Source organism: Chroicocephalus ridibundus, chromosome 1, assembly GCF_963924245.1.
Source record: "Chroicocephalus ridibundus chromosome 1, bChrRid1.1, whole genome shotgun sequence".
NCBI lineage: Eukaryota > Metazoa > Chordata > Aves > Charadriiformes > Laridae > Chroicocephalus > Chroicocephalus ridibundus.
Window position 1 is genome coordinate 32,166,685 of NC_086284.1, and position 15,315 is coordinate 32,181,999.

The 15,315-nt window shown below is 40.8% G+C and overlaps 1 protein-coding gene across 2 annotated transcripts in view; it reads right to left on the reverse strand.

Moving 5' to 3' along the window:
* The window catches only part of WDFY2 (WD repeat and FYVE domain containing 2), a 67,176-nt gene that overhangs the window by 32,211 nt on the left and 19,650 nt on the right, over nucleotides 1–15,315 (reverse strand). For both annotated transcript variants that reach the window (XM_063333717.1, XM_063333724.1), the window contains exon 2: nucleotides 1,229–1,296. In XM_063333717.1, coding sequence (XP_063189787.1) covers nucleotides 1,229–1,296 — 68 coding nt within the window. The remainder of the gene's footprint in view (nucleotides 1–1,228; nucleotides 1,297–15,315) is intronic.

Consider the following 15,315-nt stretch of genomic DNA (forward strand, 5'->3'; position numbering starts at 1 on the left):
CATTGCCAAACTGCTAAAATAGCCATTTCATAACAGTTTGACTGGGGAAAACAAAACAGGTCAAGGGAACTCAGGCCACTGCTAGTGACTGTGACAGAGCTCCACAGACTGCCACATCATTAGCTGGTTTCCAATACCTTTTTGTGCAAATTATTGAGCAGGAAGTACCTTTGAGGCTGGACATACTCTTATGAGCTAATCTATCACCAAAGGAAGAAGAGAGGATCCTCCTCTCTAACAAATGAACACTCTCTTAGAGCAGGCAATCAAACACCATGGCCACTCTAGGGTCCCAAACTGATGTTGTGTGGTATTAAAACTTATATTTATTAAATATTTTATGTATCATGGAGACAGATGTCTCTTCCAAATCTAGACATCTTAATTTAAAATAATTCTTTCTCCAGTAAGAATGCCTCTATGGGACTTAATACATACTCCCAAAGCTGTGAATTTAAGCTTCATAAGCTTCCCAAAGACAGGCTAACCCAGCACATCTGAAGCTGATTGAGGAGCACCAGCATACCCCTGCTGCTGGTGACCTGCAGAGTTATATTCCTGCACTCAGCCACAGGCGTTATGGCAGCTAGGGCTGTGATTTCTTCAACCGTCTCTGGCAAAAAATGGACATCGATCTGCAGTTTCTTTTAAAGCGTGAACACTCTCTTTGGGAGAGGAGACAAAACAGCAGATCATACTGGAGGGATCCATCAGGGAGACTTGGTTTTACACATTGAATTCCAGGAGCAAAATGATTCTACTTCTTCACTGGAAGAAATGCCTTCCCTGTCTAGTATCCTCTCTATGATATTAGCTGCCACAGGATATTAAGTTCTTATCAAATAAAACCATTTACCATTGCACTCTAATGGACTGAGCACATGCAGTAGGAAGGGCAGAGTGATTTATACTGGAGACTTACAAAGCTTTATGGCCTCCATTAATGGCAGAATGTAAGCCTACTTTTTGAGCTCCACATTTTTTAATCTATGTTTGCATTAAATGCCTTGCTAGCGTATCTGTATCCTTTTGCTGTTGTAATCCCTGATACCTCTCCGAAGCATTAGCGTGAGACTTGATAAAGCTTCACAGAAACCAAGAGGACTGTTCAAGAATAATATTTAACACAGAATGGTAAGCTTGTATAATATAAACATGAAGCTTCATCAAGACCAGAAAAGCCATTTTGCAAATACACAGTAGATAGTGAACATCTCCTTATACTTACATGGCATTGCATGGTATATGCTGGGCCAGTACTGCCCACTGTCTCTCTTCAGCCAGACACGAACTGTTCTACAAAAGAAAAAAAACACAACACAGACATGAGGAAAAATGAAAAAGTAACCATGAATGAAAACAAAGTGGTGATGATGAATACACAAGACCTTCTTCAAAATTAAATTATTTTGCTGAGAGGAAAAATAAACATGCAACCTTCTAGAGCAGCCTTATACATCAACCTGATTAACCTCTGTAAGGTGATGAGGGTAGCCCATTCCTTGGTTCCACATAGTACGCAATATCTTGGCTGAACACAACACAACACTATTTAGAAACTGCTATGGGTTTTTGTTCTTTGCCTTTCACAAGGACTGGAACACCACTGTTCATTCAACACCTCAGACGAGGATTTGGGACATCCTAGGTAGCCCAGGAAACCACATCTGTACCAACCCATCCGGTCCCTTGCAGAAGCCTTCCCTCTGCTCTCAGGGTAGGCCTTGGTCCATCTGCTGCCTGTTGTTTTGTTGTTCTGCCTCAGGAAAACTTCTAAGCAAAGGAATGAGGTTCTGAGATTTTCAGCTTCTATTTACTAAGATTATGTCCTTTTGTGACAACAATGAGCTCTTCAGCTTCAGGACCTTCCCCTCTCCTCAGTGTACTCAGAGTGCTATCAGACGCCCATTGAGCATTAAACTGACAAAGCCAAACTCTTATCCTTCTCTGAAGAGGCTGATCAAGGCGACAGGCAGCCTGGCAGTCCTCCTCTGCCCCATCAATTTGGAGTTGCCATCCTCGAATAGAGGCACCTTGAACCGCACTGTGCTCGAGGTCTCTCCACAAACACATCTCTACCAGAAGAGAGGAATATATCCCAATGTATCTCAGAATTACTTTTGCTTTCTCATAATCATGTCATACTGGCAGCTCCCTGTCACTCAATCCATGCCCTTCACACACTTGAGACACCTGTTGCTCGTTTCCTGAGCAGAGGATCTGGACTGATATACCATCTGGGTCATTAAACATTTATTATTTCGGTCATCAGTGTCATCCCCTTGTTTTGGTCCAATCTCTGAAGCCTCTTTCTAATTGAAGCTCTCTCTTAACTTTAGTTCATCAGCTAATTTAATCATAACATGCCTAGTAACAGTGTCATCAGTTAAAGCAGCAGGCAACCAGTAACTTCCTGCTTGTTCCTGCATATCCCACTGACGTCTCAATTACAGCCAACTGTTACCTGCCTTACTTTTCCTCAAATCCTTATCATCGCCAATTTTAACTAGTAAACTTTCCATAGAATACTGTATTCCATGCGTTACTGATTTACACCAAATGGATTAACCTTCTCTAGAAAATTTAGTTATCCGAGACAGCATCATGTTAGCGTAGCACAATCGATTTTAACCCGTCATCCACTTCTATTTAGTCTTTTCCACCAAAGTTAGTATGCAATAGTAAATACAAGAGGGATCTAAAAAACTATTGTTAAACATAAGCCTTATTTTCCTGTAGAAAATTTATAACTTGCACTTGATAGTATTAAGGAGAAAAAAAAACAACCAAGGATGGCTCTTTCCAGTTCATGAAATGTGGAAATATAGCTTATGGAGAAGACCGCATGGTCATTCCTACTGCTACCTCATTTTCATGGAAAAGTAGATTTCAGCCCTTTTTAGCCAGCAAAAGTTCAGAAAAATAGGTTAATATAATATAATAATGTAATATATTTTTATCTAAGACATCACACACACAAAAGGAATCTGAACAGAGATGCCATGCGATATAATAAAGTAATTAAAGAACTAGTTATCTGTCATGCAAACTTCAAACTAAGGGCTACACCACTATGTGTTCCTGGATTGTATATATCCAAAATGAGGTTTCTGCTCATCCTGCCCTGCATCCAAATGCATTTTTCAGCAAATATTTCAGAGACCTGCGTATTGGGCACTACACAAACTTCATCATTTTAGAAATGTCTCAAATGTACACTTTGACACGGGATGTGTCTCTAAAAACTATCTCACTGGGTCAGCAAGTCCCATGGTTACAAAGCTCTCAAAAATTACTCAAAAACATATAAAATTCAGTATAATTACCTCCTAAGTCTAACGGCCTTTTTGCAGCAGCTCTTCAGCAGATTTGAAGCAAAACCACCAATACTTTTGCAGGGACATTAAATCAGCTGATAACAAGGTTATCGTATTGTTGATAGTGATAGGGCCAAATCCTTCTGTCATTTCTTGCTGTAGCTGACCATAGCTGTTGTCAGAGTGGTACTCTGCATCCAGACCTTAGCACACAGGTCTGGGAAGACGTCCACAGCCACACGGTTGTACACCAGGTTTGGGACAGGGTCCAAAACTTTTGGGTACACCCAAAGGCATCCACCTTTGCTAAGGAAGTGATCACTGTAATTCTGGAAGCAGATCAGCTGCTCTGTTTCCCAAACAGGCAAGCTCTTATTAATGTGTTTATCCTCATCAAGTGAAGTTATCATGGGAATGAATGAGCGTGCATAAAAAAAATCATGGGATGAATCACAGAGAGCTGAAATAACTCAATATGAAACAGCCCTGAGGAAGCGCACCAATATCCTGTGAGAGACTTGTCTTTCTTGACCATCCCAATCTATATATTCAGTGCTACCTGTTTCAAGAGTCCCAGGCTTTGACAAAGTTGCCTCTCCTCTCCACTTTAAGGCACTGGCAGATAATAAAACCAGTACAACATCTTACAGATAATTCTGCTTGTTAAAACAGGACTATGCACAAGAAAAAATTCTTTCAAAAGCTGCGGGAAATAAAAATCAATTTTATTTGCAAAAATGGCAATAATTTGGATGCTTTGGGTTGGTTTTGTTGTTGTTTTTTAAACTGTAGCCACTACAGACTTACTAATTAATTTGACAATTACGTCAATGTTAAGACTGTTAGATGAATGGTATTAAAACAAAAAAAATATTTTCTGCTTAAGTTTAAAAAAAACCCCAAACCTGGTGAAGGTTCCTAGTTAAGAGTGAAACTACTTTTACTAGTGTAAGCCTCTTCTGTAGGCACACAGTACGCTCATTTCTTTACATTGTCAAATATATTTCCATTCAGTGACTAAGTCATGCAAAATGAGAAACAAAGCATTCTAAGAATAAAAAGACTATGAAAAGATGTTATCTAACTCTAAGGTGTGTGAAAGGGAACATAACCAGCGAGTCAGTTCATGTAACTCATTACAGAAATACTTATCTCCCCAGTAAATCATTTTAAATAAAGGAAAACAAAAGATCTCATAAACAATTTATTTTAAATTAAGGACGATTACTATGCATATCTTCAAAACAAGCATCTGAAAGTTATGTTAAGTATTATAATGGAATTCCGATATCTACATAGAAGCTGACGTAAACGTAAAAATTCTTCCTCGTGTCAGAAAACAATGACTCATGATTTTCTTCTCTGAAGATCAGTGGATTAGATAAGGCATTTTATTGAAAGAAGAAAAACTCACCTCAGTTCATTAAACTTTTCTGGGTAACTTTTTCTCAAAGTAGATTTGGGCTAAAGAACAAACTGCACCAACAGCTGAACTTGGGAGAAGCCAAATGGTCTTAGAAGAAAGATTTTCTTGAACAAAAATAAGATTTTTAAGGATATATGTCACAAAGAGTACTTGCTAGCTGTATGGTTACTGGACTTAAACACGGCACCCACCCCAGGTCAGGATCCGGTCTTCAACTGCTCTAGAGTGATTGAGTTGGCATCACCAAGGAAATGAGTTGTCCCTTCATTTTGTTGCCCCTTCATTTTGTTGCCAGTGAATTGGCTTGGAAAGATTTTTAAAACCTGTCAAATCGATGGATGCTCTTCTAGTCTTTTCGTAACAGAAATGATTTATTTTTAAATGAGACAGGCTATACAGAAGTAATTGCACCACGCAAAAGACAGGCTACGTCTTCATATATTAAGGGGATGTGAAAATGTATATTTTAAAAGAAAAATGGCTTATCTCTGCTATGCTCAAGAGTGTGTGTCTCAAGTCCTGGTGGCTGTGGTTGTACCGGCACATCTCAAACACACTGCTAGGCTGTGCAGGAGGTAGGCTTCAGCTGAGCAACTACGACTCATGGAGGTGCCTATGTCAACAGCAGCATATCCACCTCAGCATGGCAGCTCTGCGCTTCACCATCTACAGAAACTTATTCAAGCAGCGGTACGTGCCACGGTATCTTCTTTCCGATAAAGACATTTTGGCTCATACAAATCCTAGCTTGCAGCGTGCTCAATGGACACCTGCAGAATGCTGCCAGGCAGGATGCAAGATTCTCTACTTGATCCCTAGTCTGACCTCAGCATCTTGTCATCTCACGGCTGGAAAACTCAGTGTCGCTTGGAGCTGTGAAGTTGAGTCTCTGTGACTGACTCATAGGCAGGGCTCTCGTCTTTTCTCTTTGGTGCCTTGTGTGAAATTAAGGCAAAGGGAAAAGAAAATACTGGCATTACATAGAGTACAGACATATTGGACATGTCTAAGCGTTGTCCCAAGAATGTCTGCATGTTGCAATACTGTCAACTCTGTTGTAGGGAGATCCAACACCACCATTACCTAGAGAAACACATTATTCCTATTCCACTTCCTCCTCCAGAATATCCATAAAACTACCAGTTCTAATTGTGAGTGAAGAAATCCAATATATCAGTTCCCACAACAGATCCCTCCTGTCCTGCTTGTGAATGTTTTCCTTCCTCGCTCCTGCCTTTTCAAAACATTTATCTTCGCTGAGGTGCACTTGTGTAATGCACTATCGCCTTCATGCCCCAGGCATATGCCAGCTGTATAACAGAGCGGAGGTAACCCTCAACACATACAGTTTACTACAACACTTTGTAGGTATTCTTGGGCTTCAGGAAATTGTTTTAAATGGCATTTTAACATACTCCTCATTATTCTTTATACCTTGGACCATATATTGTGGGTATTTTTGATCTCCTGTCTTGCCAAGGTACCAAGAGGGGTAAGTACCAAACCCAGTACAAGCTTCACAATGAGTTTTATTCCTATTTGTAGTGAGTACCTGGTACAGAAATTTTCATCTGTCACTCTCTAAGTTGTATGAGGCTCATGCAGAGAGCAACGCCTGCCCCATGCGCACTACTGCTCCTTGGGAAAGGGAGGCGGGTCATCAGTGCAAATGACGTTACAATGGTTAAAAATAAAGACATCCCCTTCTGATAGCTGTCCTAACCACAGAGCCAATTTAACACAGTTACAGAACAGTTTCCAAATAGGAAAAGGAAGACACTAAACTATTCTGGACAAGTCTTTAAAATGCTCATCTAGCTATTTAATTTATAGAAAAGAGATTAGGATAATACTATATCCAGGGTTAGTGCAGTCTGTAAGGTTTCAGGCATAACTAATAGAGTATTAGCACATATTCTCACCATAAATATATTGAAGTCTTCTTTACTGTTGAAACAAAAAAATTAAAAATCTTGCCTGTTCCTAAATATCCAATAATAGACAATTGAGAAATATTCAAAAGCCATGTCTCTCTGGAAACTAAATAACTGCATTGGAAACAGCAAAAGCTTTATCTGCTGTCATTAAATAAACATGACAATAGCAGCATTTGAAGTCCATGTACAGCACTGACAGTTTTACTGCCTTTAACAGAGAGGCATTGTCATTAGAAGTGAGATAAGGAAAAATATTTAACAACTACATTAAAGACACTACAGTACTATAAACCCCCCAACTTCTCGGGGGACTTTTCTGGGCAAGGGATGTGAAGAGATTCTAGCTCCCACCAATTAATGACATGAGCTGCTACTGGGATTTTCTGAAGATCTTTCATGTTCAGTGGCAGCTCATGAACCCCTGTCAGTGTACTGGAACCAGCAACAAGGAGTTTCGTTTCTCTGATAAATTTTGAAAGAAAACATATGAAAGCAAAAGTCAAAACCCGAACTGATTTCTGAGACAGCCGGTGTATCAGGGAAAACAAAAAGAAATTTAATAACAGAGTGTCGAAACCTCAGGCACCAAAAGGACTTTATCTAACAGGTTCTCATCCTATGTCCTCCTGAAACAAACAAACCAACCCAAACCCCCAACTCCTCCACACTATCACCACTCCCAAAGCCAACCCCAAAGACCCAGGAAAGTGTGTGTCTGTGTCTCTCAGGCTCACCCATGCTAGTCCCCACAAAGCCCATCACACAAATCTGACGGAGGGTTCTGCATAAACCCTATGATTTTGGGGCAGATTTCAGGTTCTATTTCATTTTCACTGATTTTGATGAACAAATGTGCAATTTAAAACAAACTAATCAAGGGTTTACTCACTGGACTTTTTCTATGACTATGAGACAGTGTACAGCTGTATACAGTATACATCACTGTAGATCTGTTCAAGGTTCATTTGTATTAAAAAAGGGTAGGTTCAGTTTCTAAAACAAAGTGCAAGAGCTACTAGTTCAGAAAAGGGGAGAAAATACGTGTGGAAAAGATTAAAGAGTTTTGAAGAACAGGCTTTTTTAGAGAGGTTCTCTCTTAGCAGCGATTACGTCAGGGCATTTCTAGAAGATACAATATCTTCATTGTAACCTCAGTCTGTAACTCAAGCATCATGCTTCCTATAAAATAAAAGCCCTTTGAGCAATAATTGCGCTCTACACTCTGGATGCCTCAAGCCCTGCAACAAAGCCATAGGAGCAGTATGGTCGGCTTCAAGAGGAAGCTGGGCCAGCTCCCAGCAGCCAACATCTTTGACATCCTACTGTTGTATCCAAAATGCCACTGCCATTGCCACCAGGCCAGCAACCCTTATGCACAAAGCTCAGAAGCACCAGAGAGACACGACAGCTGCAAGGGAGCCAAACCAAATAATGGCTGCATGCAGTCCTAGACGTGACCAGCACAGGGAGCATGCCAAAAACTGCATGGACCCAGCTGGATCTGGTAGTAGTTGCATAGGCACCAACTGTACTGGGGGAAGAAGTCTAATGAATCCTTGAATGTTAAAGGGCACTGTCAATCCCACCCAGTGATATAAAATCCCCCTGCTTTGAATTTATCCATGCCTAGGCTAGCAGAGAATGTTTTTGGTGAGGTTCATCACTACAGCAATCTCCATGATAATGATCCATGCAGCACTTGTCAGACGGGGTCGATAAAAGTCCAGACTTCTCATTTCTCCTCCTGCCACAAAACGATGATGCCAGATGCAGAATTTACAATGCAAGCACCCACCTGATGCTGAACAGGGACCTCAGGAGCAACTCTACAGCCTGGTGCAAAGAGTAGGGTAGGGGGAAACGCACAAAGCGGTTCACTCATGGGCATCTTCAACCATCAACTGCTGACAACAAATCTGATTTTTGCTACCGTTGATGATCCTCCTTATTAAATCTAAATAGTCTTATTTGGTCTCCTTCATAATCCTCCCCTATGAATGTCTCTTGCCTCATCCATTCTCAAGAGTCACTAGTATAGTTTATTGGCATGGACCCCAGAGAAAGACCCTGATCCTACAAAAAATAAAATATAAAACTTTTGATCATGAATAATCTCATTTTGAGGCAACATCTTCAGTGAAGACAGGGAATGAGCTACTGAAGAGTTGTACAAACAAAGCTCAGAGGTTAATGATCTTGCAGAGCACTTTGCTAGTTCCTTTCTGCGTAGAAGGAACACAGTGGAAAAGTCTGGGAATAAAGCTCAGCGTAAAGGTACACTAGGGAAGAAACTACAGATTTAAAGTGCTGTACAATTACCATCTATCTACAGAAAAAACATTGCACAAAACAGTATGCCAAGTAATCAGGCAGACAGACTGAAAGGCAGGAATTTTTCACACAGAGCTTACGCAACATCCTAACTCAAACCATGCTTTGTAAGATATTTCCTCATTTAATTCATGCTGCCATAAACTAAATGCAAATGCATATTGCATAACAGGGAAAATGTCAACGTTTTGGTAGGTTATATGCAGCTATAGAATTGCACGGGTTTGTCAAGGAAAAACTGTTATAACCATCAGTGGTACTTAGACCTAAGAGAAAGAGACACCACTTTATTTAACACAGTTTTGGTTTACATAGAGGGCTTTTTGGGTATTTTGTGGGAAGTGACTAGAAAACAAAGATTCACAGGAGACAATCTCAGGAGAAATGGATTTTAATGACTCAAAACCAAATGATAGCAACACAACAGTTTTACTACTCAGCTGTGAAACAGTTTCCACCCATTTTTCAGTTCTCTGGACAATGAGCCACGCAGTTCAGTGATTTTTTCCAGTTACCCGAGCACATATGCCTAGAAGCAGTGCATGCTCTGCTGTTCAGGCACTGGACCAAAATCAGATTCTGACCATTTTCCACTGCGGAAACTTTGGGCAAGTAAAGAGAGATCCAAAAAATGAACCAGAGGTCACAACCACTGAAAAAAATATTGTGTTACCTTGAGGTTACTAGCACTGCTCATCATGCATCATATAAAGCAGTGCAGTGAGTACACCACATTCCAGCATAAATGCTGTAGGGAAGCTAATTTTATCTGCAAATGCAGGTAAATGCAGGGCTGGAGTTCTCAGTGAGCATCAACCTACAGCTTTGGAAATTATTAGACAACGAGTGTCATATCACACTAGGATTTTTTTTCAAGCAAAGTCTTAAAATTATCTCCCTCATTAAGACCCGTGCATCAGTCTTCCTTACAGAGCTTTGGGGTAATAAAATGATCTTCATCCCTCCCTCTTGCCCACAGACCTCACCCGCCTACGCCCCACCAAATGTGCTTCCAGAACAGATGCAGCTTCTTGTACTGATTGATTCCCGTTTGCATTCGGGAAGCATAAACAGACAACCTTTTGAAGGTAATTGCATTGGATGATTTAATTATTGCAATCCAATTACTTTCACCTCTTTCCCACATTCAAAAGTTTCAGTAATGGAAGTTATTAGAAAGATCCTCATTAGATTAAAATACAGGCCTGCTATGCAATAAGTGACTCAGTGGAACCATGCTAAAAATACCTAGTGGATCAACAATTTGCAAGAAAGCAACTCTCCAGCTCCCCTCTAAATTGTCCACATAGCAAAGGTGAAGAACGAGAATGTACCAGGCCATCAGCCCGCTTCCAGCTGTCCAGTAGGAACATCTGTCCAGAAGAATACAACACTTTTTTTTCCAAAGCTGCGATGAGCTATCAACTAAGTTAGTGACAATTTTTAAGTTCTGCATGCTTCACTCTGCATAAAAGTGAATTCATTACTCAACAGATGAAAAAGTAAGCTTATGCTTTTGAATCTATGAAGCGAATTCTGGACCTATCCATTTTCAATATGCATAACACCAGCACGACATTTCTTAGAAATTGTATTCATATATAGGTTAATTTACAGGAAGAGTTTGATATTTGATCCCAAACACTAAATTAAGTCCCTAGCTGGAATTTACAACAAACATAAACGCTAGTATGTTGGAGCAGAAAGAATTTCCTTGGATTTACTCTTCTTTGCCATTCTGGTCTGAAATGATACCATGACATCAGTAAGAAAACAGAACAGCACCTGGGAGGAGAGATGAATGCAGAAGAAAAAAGTCTGCAAGTAATAAAGGGATACAGAGGAAGACAAGAGATCCTGGCTCAAACAGTCATGCCCTTAGGCCTCAATCTATTTTTCATATAAATGTTTTCCTTGGTTAACTATACACTGCAGCATCTAGTAATTTATGCCTTTACTGCGGGGGAAGGAACCCACATTTCCACATCCATAGGATGATGCTCTCTGTCAGCGTTTTAATTTCTGGATGTAAGTCATCTGCATCATCCATTGCTAAAGACTAAATTAAATCATTAACTACTTCACTGCTTCTTGGAGGATATTTGATGTATTAAACAGTATAACCATTCATTGCAGATATTTGAGAATCTTAGTGTAAGGAAAATAGGGTTCTAGCTGCAAAAAGACAAGAGCATGCACAACCTGTAAAAGTGTTATTTTCCACTGACAATATACTTATCACACTCAGTCAGAAAGCACCCAACATTTAATTTATGCAACACAAAGTTGTAGGGGAAAACCTGTTTCCTGGATTTGAAAAGAACATCAATCATATCCCGATGCAAATGAACCCCTTTCCAAGCAAGAAGCTGTTAAGTCCCAACATCCGCAGTTACCATAAAGTTGTTATCTCTTAATTTATACATTTATTTCTGTTGCTATGTGAACTTTCACTTTATTTTCTCTGGTTTTGTACTTCCTGCAAAAAAACCCCAAACAAACAACCCACCAAACCCAACCCAACCCTCACACCGCTATGGTATAGGTAAGTTCCTTAGCCGACAAATAGGACAATCAGCCGGTCACATGCGGCTGTAGATGCTGAAGTCTTACTGAAACACCCTCTCTAAGAACAGATAGGCTATTGTATTTCTAATATTGATGAACAATTATGGCACTGTTTTTCCAGAGACAGCAAACACATCTACTTGGAATGTATTTGCGTACTCTGCACCACAGCAAGGCGCCTCTGGAAATGCTCTCCTTTGAGAAGGACTTTCTGCAGAGGAATCCCATTTCCAGTTCCTCCAGTTTACCATTGAACTTGAACAATGATTCATGGGTGATAAAATGTTCCCTCAGCTTTTCTGCTCATTGCTATTTTCCTCTCAGGGCAGCCTGACTCAGAGATGTTTTCACCATCCTCGCACAAACCCAACTCTCTCCTACCTGCTTTGCTCTGCTAGAGGAGGCAAGAAGCCACCCTGTTGCTCTGACCCAGCAGGACAGCTTTGGTTGAGCAGTCATGGTACTCTCCAGGAAGGAAAGCAGCAAGCCTAGCAGCTTTAGTGACAGCAAAAAGGGACGGAGAAAGGAGTGCAAAGCAATGCAAACCCAACCCTGTCCTGAAAGGTTTGCTCTTCAGCTGCAAAGGAACTGCATCCCTGAAGTGCCTTGCCAGGGGTTCTCAGATTTCTTCTTATCACACATACTGAGGAGAGTGTCGTGAGGTGCCAGCAAAGCCCAGAGCTCTGATTCTGTAATTTAGAGGTGATCTGGCATTTCAAGGGCTTGCAAGACAGTCATAGTTTGTCACCTCTGCATTTCCATAGGAAGATGGAAATCAACACAAGTGAAAAGAAAGGGTCTTCAAATCTGTATCACAAGCCTAAACTTTTGCTTTTATTATTAAAAAAATTCATCTCAAACGTGTCGTCCCTCTTCACACCCAGCTACTTCTTTCATATAACCTTGTTACAGCCTTCCCATTCTTCAGCATCAAACTCCATGCTGTGCTAATTTTATTCTATCATCTTTAAGGTAGTTAATTGTTAATTTCAATGAACATCCTCTTGCTCTTGTGTTACAAGCTTAGAAGTCTCTTTTGTCTCTACTTTCTCCCCTGATTAGTTGCTGTGTATACTCCTATCATTTCTTACATGCTTCCTCTTTAAGGTAATCAATCTTTCCAGTCTCTTGGGAAAGCTGTTCTTGTGTCCTGTTCTCCTTACCTGTCTTCCAGTCCCTCTAATGAGGCAATATCCTGTCTGAACTGGCATCTTCTGTACTAAACACAGCAATCCAGACACAGACAAACCTGATGAATTATAAGAGCATTATCATTCTTTTCTTTATCCATCTTCTCCCTGTACATACCCTAGCAGTGTTTGCTTATTTGGCAGCAGCTTTACATGTTTTTTATTCACACTGGCATGATTTAGAAACTTACAAAATATGGATGAGAGAAAAACGTATATTTATCAGTATTAGATTTTCTCTGCAATACACTGCTGTCCACTTACTATGTTCTCCTGCAGTTCTTCACATCTCTCCAGACCCAATCAGCTTATCTGCTAATTTGGAGCAGACTGCGCTGGTAGGGGAGGGAACAGAGGATTTGCCAGCTACAACTTCTAAGGGCAATCCCAGAACCACATGTTCCTGGCAAAGAGAGGTAGAAAGAAAATGATAAAAGAGAGAAATAGGCAGAGGCAATCATGGGCCACAGAAAATCTTGAAGGTATACAACACACTTTCTCCTTGTGAAGATGGGACAGGAAAGCCACATCTACTACATAAGTGTAGGGAGGACACAACCAACTCCCTCCCCAGGTATGGAAAAATACCCTATTTGAATGTGAAAACAGTGCAATATATTACAGTGTATGACAATAAAGACATCTGATGGAATTGTGTCCGATAGGAGGCCACTGCTTAGGTGACTGCTACCCCTCCACCAAACCCGTAAAGCCTGTAGCAGCTACTGTTTATTTATCTTGTCATTGCCTTATAGGTAACTTCTGTTTTGCAATAAGGGACAGCTTCCAGTTCATGGCAAAAGCATCAAACGTTATTAGAAACCCTCTTCTAGCACCTTGTTACTAGCTTATTTCACAGACTTATTTTTGTCTAGAGGGTTACAAGAAGAGTCCTCTGCAATTCCTGTCCAGATGCTGTCTCAGCTTGCATTCTCCAGATCTTTATTGCTGCCATCCATAGAGGAAGTATCAGTCTGATCTTGGAAGAAACAGAGTTGAGGTCTTGAGAAAAAAAAACAGCTCAGCTGATCTGCCTCTGTTTTGCAACCCCTCACATTTAAATCTTATTCCAAGCTAATACGAAAGGCAACATCCTGAAATTCAAAAGCAGAAAGTTCTTACTAGGTCACGCTATTAGGCATGGTGATGACAATAAAGGTCTTAATATTTATATATTCACAGAAATCAGTGATTTGAGGCAGAGTACTTTCAAAGCAAGGACTTTATATCATTGCTGATTTAACTACTGAGCAACTGTACACATCCACTGGAAAAAGCTGATCAGCTTTCCCCATCCTGAATAAAGACAGGATTCCTTCCTTTCAATAAGCTCCTGCACCAGCCTGCCCGAATTCAGACAGGTAAGGATTCTTGAGCTCACATAAAAGAACACTGACAGATATGGAGATTACAGCAGATGCAAACCACTTCATAACACGTACCACAGAGCTGGCCTACAACAGCAGCACAGCAGGTATGAAGAATACATCATCCACTGTGCTACACCATCAGAGACAGCGTATGCTGCATGTAAGCACTGTACCACCCACCCCTATCACAGTCAGGATGGTGCTGTGCCTGTTACTACTATTAGCGAATCAGGCAATCCTTGTTAAAGTAAAGTAAAGGTGTGAAGATAATAAGCTATTCTACTAGCAACAAGAGGATGATTCGTATGGTTTCTTTTTAGGAAAGGATAACTTGGTGTTAACCAAGATCACACATCACCAACCTTTGAGTTAAGTAATATTTTCCCAGTGGCCTGAGTTACGTGCGGAGGGGTTGCATGCACATGAACACAGCTTGTTCCACCCCACTTAATCCAGAGATGTTGCCTTCCAGCAGGAGGCCATTAGTTAACACAGGCATGGACAGTGCGAAGAAGGTGTCTGAAATAATGACTTTGGGCTATTGGAGGGCCATTGAAAGCAGAGGATGGCAGCAGATTAAAGCAGACTAGATCTATCATTGACCTTGGCAGAGGACACAAGATTTTAAATGGTAATACAAGGTAGAAGACAGCTAGAGACCACCCATTGGGCAAGTAAATCCTTGTGCTATTAGTTAAAGCGTAAAATCAGATCACAGCATCTGCCAGGGAAAAACATGAGCTGAGATGGGTAAAGGCAGTACATAAGGGAAGGGTCCTTTATGATCCTGCTGCCTTGCAGGCTCAGCACTGCCTGAAACGCTAAATCAGGTTTGTAATTCTGGCTCAGCTATTCACAGGTCAGACAGGATTGCTTCTTACGCGGAGGGCAGGGAGGGGAGGAACAGCTTTCCTTGCAGACAGTTAAGCTACTATGCAAAAAGGCTGAGACGATACATCCAGTTACCTCAAGCCACGAGATACGCTTTCCACAAACTAAAGCCCACTCTTTTGGTTTCAAAATCCATGTGTGTTCTGCTGTGTCAAGCAGTTCCTCCTCCCACTCTCCTGCTCTGGTATCTGAGACATGCTGAAAACATCCAGGTGGAACGACCTGACAGTCCAGTAAGTCTCTTGCACATGTCATATCTAATACAAATGAATTGTGTCTTCTTAT